At 35.9% G+C, this 5,000-nt stretch overlaps 2 protein-coding genes across 2 annotated transcripts in view; both read right to left on the bottom strand.

Moving 5' to 3' along the window:
- LOC137635762 (uncharacterized) overlaps window positions 1–844 on the bottom strand; it is a 1,350-nt gene extending 506 nt beyond the window's left edge. Inside the window, exon 1 of the mRNA XM_068368215.1 lies at window positions 1–844. This exon is cut by the window's left edge and continues 506 nt beyond it. Within this exon, the coding sequence (XP_068224316.1) occupies window positions 1–722 (722 nt within the window). The 5' untranslated portion in view covers window positions 723–844.
- The window catches only part of LOC137635763 (uncharacterized), a 4,900-nt gene continuing 710 nt past the window's right edge, over window positions 811–5,000 (bottom strand). Inside the window, 4 exon segments of the mRNA XM_068368216.1 lie at window positions 811–819; window positions 1,044–3,640; window positions 3,643–4,833; window positions 4,836–5,000. The exon segment at window positions 4,836–5,000 is cut by the window's right edge and continues 710 nt beyond it. Of these exon segments, the coding sequence (XP_068224317.1) occupies window positions 811–819; window positions 1,044–3,640; window positions 3,643–4,833; window positions 4,836–5,000 (3,962 nt within the window).

Genomic DNA, 5,000 nt, shown 5'->3' with positions numbered 1-5,000 from the left:
ACAGCTTGATTTGTCAGGTTACCCAAAAATTCTTCATGATAGATGTTAATCAAATGACTTCTGACTTTACGCAGTTTTGTGTAGTTTTCTTTAACTTTATCACAAGGAGAAACTAGATAGTCCTCATCCAATTCTAGATCTGGATGTCTTTGCAGCTCAGGAATTAGATTAACTGAAACAAGGTCATAACCCCTAATTAGACACTCTGGTGTTATGGGATCAGGAAGTGATTTGTTTATATCTGTATCTCTTAATGCCTCTTTAAAAGCTATTGGCCTTCTATTCAATAAATGGACAGTCTGACATATTAAAAACTCAAAATCCCTTATATCTAAAACATTATTTCTCATGGCTCCAAATAAGCATCTCTTAGTAAGTTTCACACAACTTTCAACCATTGAACCAAGAGCCGAGTTCCCTTTGAAAAACTGTTCAAACTGAAGGTTCTTTATACCATTCTCTTCTTGATAGAGTTTAACTTCTGGGTCTTTTAAATAATCTAGAATTACGTTGCCTCCTGCTACTAACTGAGATCCCTGATCGGAAATACACAAATTTGGTAGTCCAAACTCAAATGTATGAAGCTGGAAGGCTCTAAGATACTCTTTAACACTCAAGTCCATGCACACCTTCAGATTTATAGCTCTACTCCAAGTACATGTGAAACATATTATCCATGCTTTTACTTTTTTCCCACTGGAACGTACAAAGAAGGGTCCCATGTAATCTACAAAAATATAGCGGAAAGGAATCTCTGGGGGATTAATCCTAAAATCTCTATAACAGTGTTGATTAAGATTAACTGTCCTCTCATTGAACCTACGGCATATGACACATGTGCGGATTATCCTTCTAACTACTGAAAAAAATCTAGGTATCCAAAATATCTTACGTACTTCAGCTAGTAGCCTATAGCATCCAGCATGTAAAAAACGTTCATGATAATCTAATACAATATATTTATTTAGTAAACTATCCTTAGAAATTAGCAATGGAAATCGCATCCTTCGGTCATCTTTCAGTTTCTGCATTTTGCTACGTACTCTTAACAGGCCTTCCTGATCCACATAAACATCGAGCTGTCCAACTAACTTTGGGATATCTTTGAGCAACAGGTTTCTTGTTTCAAAATATTCAAAAATTTCAGGGAAGTGCTTCTGCTGATCTCTTCTTATTACCATCTTTGTAGCCTCTGCAAAGAAGCTATGATTAATATCAAAACAGCTAATATGTCCAAACTTAACAGGATCCTTTAGTTTTAGTTTCATTTTCAAGTTATTAACAAAGATAAGTACTCTACGGAAAACAGAAACAACTTTATGGTAGCTAGAACATCTTGATAAAGCATCGGTATGCTCCTCAATCTTTGTAGTTATAGTACCATGATAAGACTGGACAACACCAACAGGAGAATCTTGCTTTACCGGAAGGGCAGGTATTACAAAATCCAAGATAGATTCCCTGTTCAGCTGACCTTCTGTCTCATTAAGCAGAAATTTGGGACCTGAAAAGTAGTTAGTTTTTTTAAGCTGCTTGAAAGATAAGCTGCGAGTGATGCCTTCGGCTGGATTTTCACAACCTGACACAAAAGAAAAATGAATCGGGTGTTCATTACACAGTTCATTTATTGTGTGTAACCTATTTTGAACAAATACTGAACACTTCTGCATTTTATCAAGCTTGGCAGAAAACCCATGTACCCAGGAAAGGGCAACGAAGCTATCCGGGTAGACTATCAACTCGCTTATTTTGATTGGCATCATACAAGAAATTCTGGATAACTCCTCATACAGACGTGTAATTTCTTCTACGGCCAAAGTTATTCCTTGCAGTTCCAGAGATGGCATGCTTTTAGATTCCATTTGCTTGTTTACTATCCTATTTTTTGCAAAGACAAAACCGACCTTTCCTGTGGGAATATTTTGTATGTAAATGACTACACCAAACATCTGCTTACTACTGTCTGAAAATGCCAATAGCCTGTAAGTATCTTCTCTACTCCCAAAGACTCTTGGTATCTCTGCAACAGAAGCAGCATTTGCTTGTTTGGCAATATTCCGCCATTGCCTCCTAACATCGGCATCTAATTCCTTGTCCCAGCCCAGATCTTTGTTGCACTGTAACTGATGCAAAAATAGCCTTGAACGATTAAGAATAGGGCCATTAAAGTTAAAGAGATCATACTGGGAGGCAATAGACTGCAATATTTCCCGTTTTGTTCGAGCTTGTATGTTAAGACTAATAGGTTTAGTCGATAAACTGTCTTGCTTCCTATCCCATGACAACCCAAGTAATTTTACCTTTTCATTGGTTTCTGTACTAATCTCATTATCTATGTGGTCTTGCAATGCAAAATCATTACTGATGTACTGCTGCAGGTAAAACTTGTAAGGCTCAAAAATGCTTTCTAGTTGTTGGTATGCCCAGAGAAGTTCTTCAGAACTATCATAGGCAACTGCACAGTTATCCATGTAACATAGTTGATATATCATCCTCTTCAATTGTAAAAGTTTACTATCATCAAAGTCTACATCTAAAATTAAAATCTTATATAGAGCAAGTAACAGTAATGCAGGGCTGCATCTTAAGCCAAAACTTAATCTTAAATTTCTGTATCCCACAACGGTAAAGTCTTCCTTCTCTACATTTCTGAACCATAGGCATAATAGCCTATTGCTATCTGTGTCATTCAAGGCAAGATTATTGAACGCTTTACACAAATCAAAACATAATAACTTCTGTCCAAATCTCAAATGTAATATAGCAGAAGAAAGTTTCTGGTTTAGATTTGGTCCTGAATATATAGCCTGATTGTGACTAATGGAAGGTTTACTAGAATCTTGCTGACAAAGATTAGACAAATACACTATCCTGCACTTTGTGGTTTCGCGATCCATTTTAAAGATGCCCATGTGAGGCAAAAAGCTATGGTTAGGGTCCTCTCTGATAAATTCGGGAAGGTTATTAATGCGCTCTATGATCCCCATACTTTCCTGTTCTTTAAACACTTTATCCATTATCAATAGCTTATCCCTGTTATTTTGCAATTTTTTCAAGTTAGACTTTAAAATTGAAACTGTCAATCCCTGATTGGAACCTAATAAATGGGACACCTGAGGATTCCAAAATAAAGGAACAACAATTCTACCTTCTTTATCTCTCTTCATATTTTCAAGGGAAAACTTAACCAACTTCTTATTTATTTCAGAACTCCCAGAATCAGAATCATTAGGTTCAGACTTTACAAATCTATGACAACTTTCTTCTAAAATTTGGTTAGCTGCTTTGATAAGCTGAGATTCAATTATATCTCCCTTATCATCAAATACATTAATGTTAACGGGATCCACAGTATCTTTAAAAGCACAATCCGAAACAAGGCAAGTATTACCATTCCCGAAAATGCTACCAACTAAGTTGTGATCTGAAAGTTGAACCAATCCTTGAAAGCAACTTCCAACATAAGGTAAAAATGTTAAATCCTTCAATATTTGTTCGACATTACCATGTAACAATACTCCAGCAGGAGTTTCAGAATATAGAGATTCTAAGTTTGATCCAAACAAGTGTTCCTGCTGAGGAAGACAGTATGCTGAGCGAGTGCCAAGAATTAACTGAATACTCTGGATACCACAAGAACATTTGACAAGCTTTCATCTGCCAACAAATAACCTCTTTCTTTGAAACCACTTACTACCTTACCTAATTTAGGAAGTTTTAATTTTACATTAATAGAAGGTATACACAGTGCTTCAATTTTTCTAAGCCTATCCCCTATCTGTAAACTTACTTCAATCAGCTTAGTAGTATAATTCTGAGTAGTGTTAATACCATTTACTGTTAGAGAAATATTTTCCCTTAATGTGGGTAAATTATAAAAGTCCGCAATATCGGTCAAAATGAAGTTACACTGACAGCCACTGTCTTTTAAACATCTTAACTTTAAACCATTATCCAAGGTTGCAGTAAAAGTGGGAAGAACAGTCTGCATGTCAGAATCACTCTGGAAAGCTTCCACAATGTTAACCATTGAGCCAGATATCTCCTTATTTTCCTTAGGCTTGGATTTTGCTTTATCTTTACCCTTATCTGTACAAGATTGGCTATCTGGTTTATTTCCATCTTTATTTGTGACTTGCTTGCCATCAACAGACCGAATACACAGGAAACTGAAATGCCACTCCGAGCAATACTTACATTTATTATTGAACCTATACCTACAAAATTTACTCAGATGATTTAGGTTAGAACATTTTAGGCATCCTTTTAATTTTCTTATTTTATCTATCTTGGCTTCTGCAGAGTCAAATTTGGCACACTTGTGGATAGGGTGATCAGCTGGTTTACCATCTACTTTAGTGCATATACTACAAGGCTTAAAGGTCTTATTTATTTCATACTTTACATCTACAGCTAAGCTGGTGGCTCCATGGTCACTAGCATTTGATTCTTTGGGGAAAAATTGTTTAGGGACTTCTTTAGTTTTCTTAGACTGGCTACAATAACGCTCACTAGCTTCAAAAAACTTTTCTACAATTTCATTTAACGTTGGCTTGGAGCAGTTAGTAATTTGAATCAAATGATTCTTAAATGCATCATTCAATCCTTCCCATATAAAAAACTGAAGTATACAGTCCACAGTAATTTTCAATTTGCGTATTCTTTCCATAATTAACCTAACCTTAGAGATAAATTCATATGGATCAGTGTTGTTAGAAAGTTTCAAATGGGATAACTGCCTCAAAACATTAAATTTCTGTGTGTCATCCGAAGCTAGGGCTTTCAGTAGTAATTGCTTTGCATGTGAATATCCCTGCTTATCTGCTTCCAAGACTCTACTAAAACTAAGGCCCTGCCTGAGATCTGCTGCTTTAATAACAAGAGTTTATCGTATTCAGGGTATTCAAATTTACTTGAAGTATCTTCAAATTCTTCAAAAAATCTAGCAAGGTCCTCGTCATCAGAACTAGTGTATTTAGGCAGGGGAGCTATGGGAGACT

Source organism: Palaemon carinicauda, unplaced genomic scaffold (assembly GCF_036898095.1).
Source record: "Palaemon carinicauda isolate YSFRI2023 unplaced genomic scaffold, ASM3689809v2 scaffold1698, whole genome shotgun sequence".
NCBI lineage: Eukaryota > Metazoa > Arthropoda > Malacostraca > Decapoda > Palaemonidae > Palaemon > Palaemon carinicauda.
The sequence above is the reverse complement of the archived record's forward strand: the minus strand, read 5'-3'. Positions and strand labels throughout refer to the sequence as shown.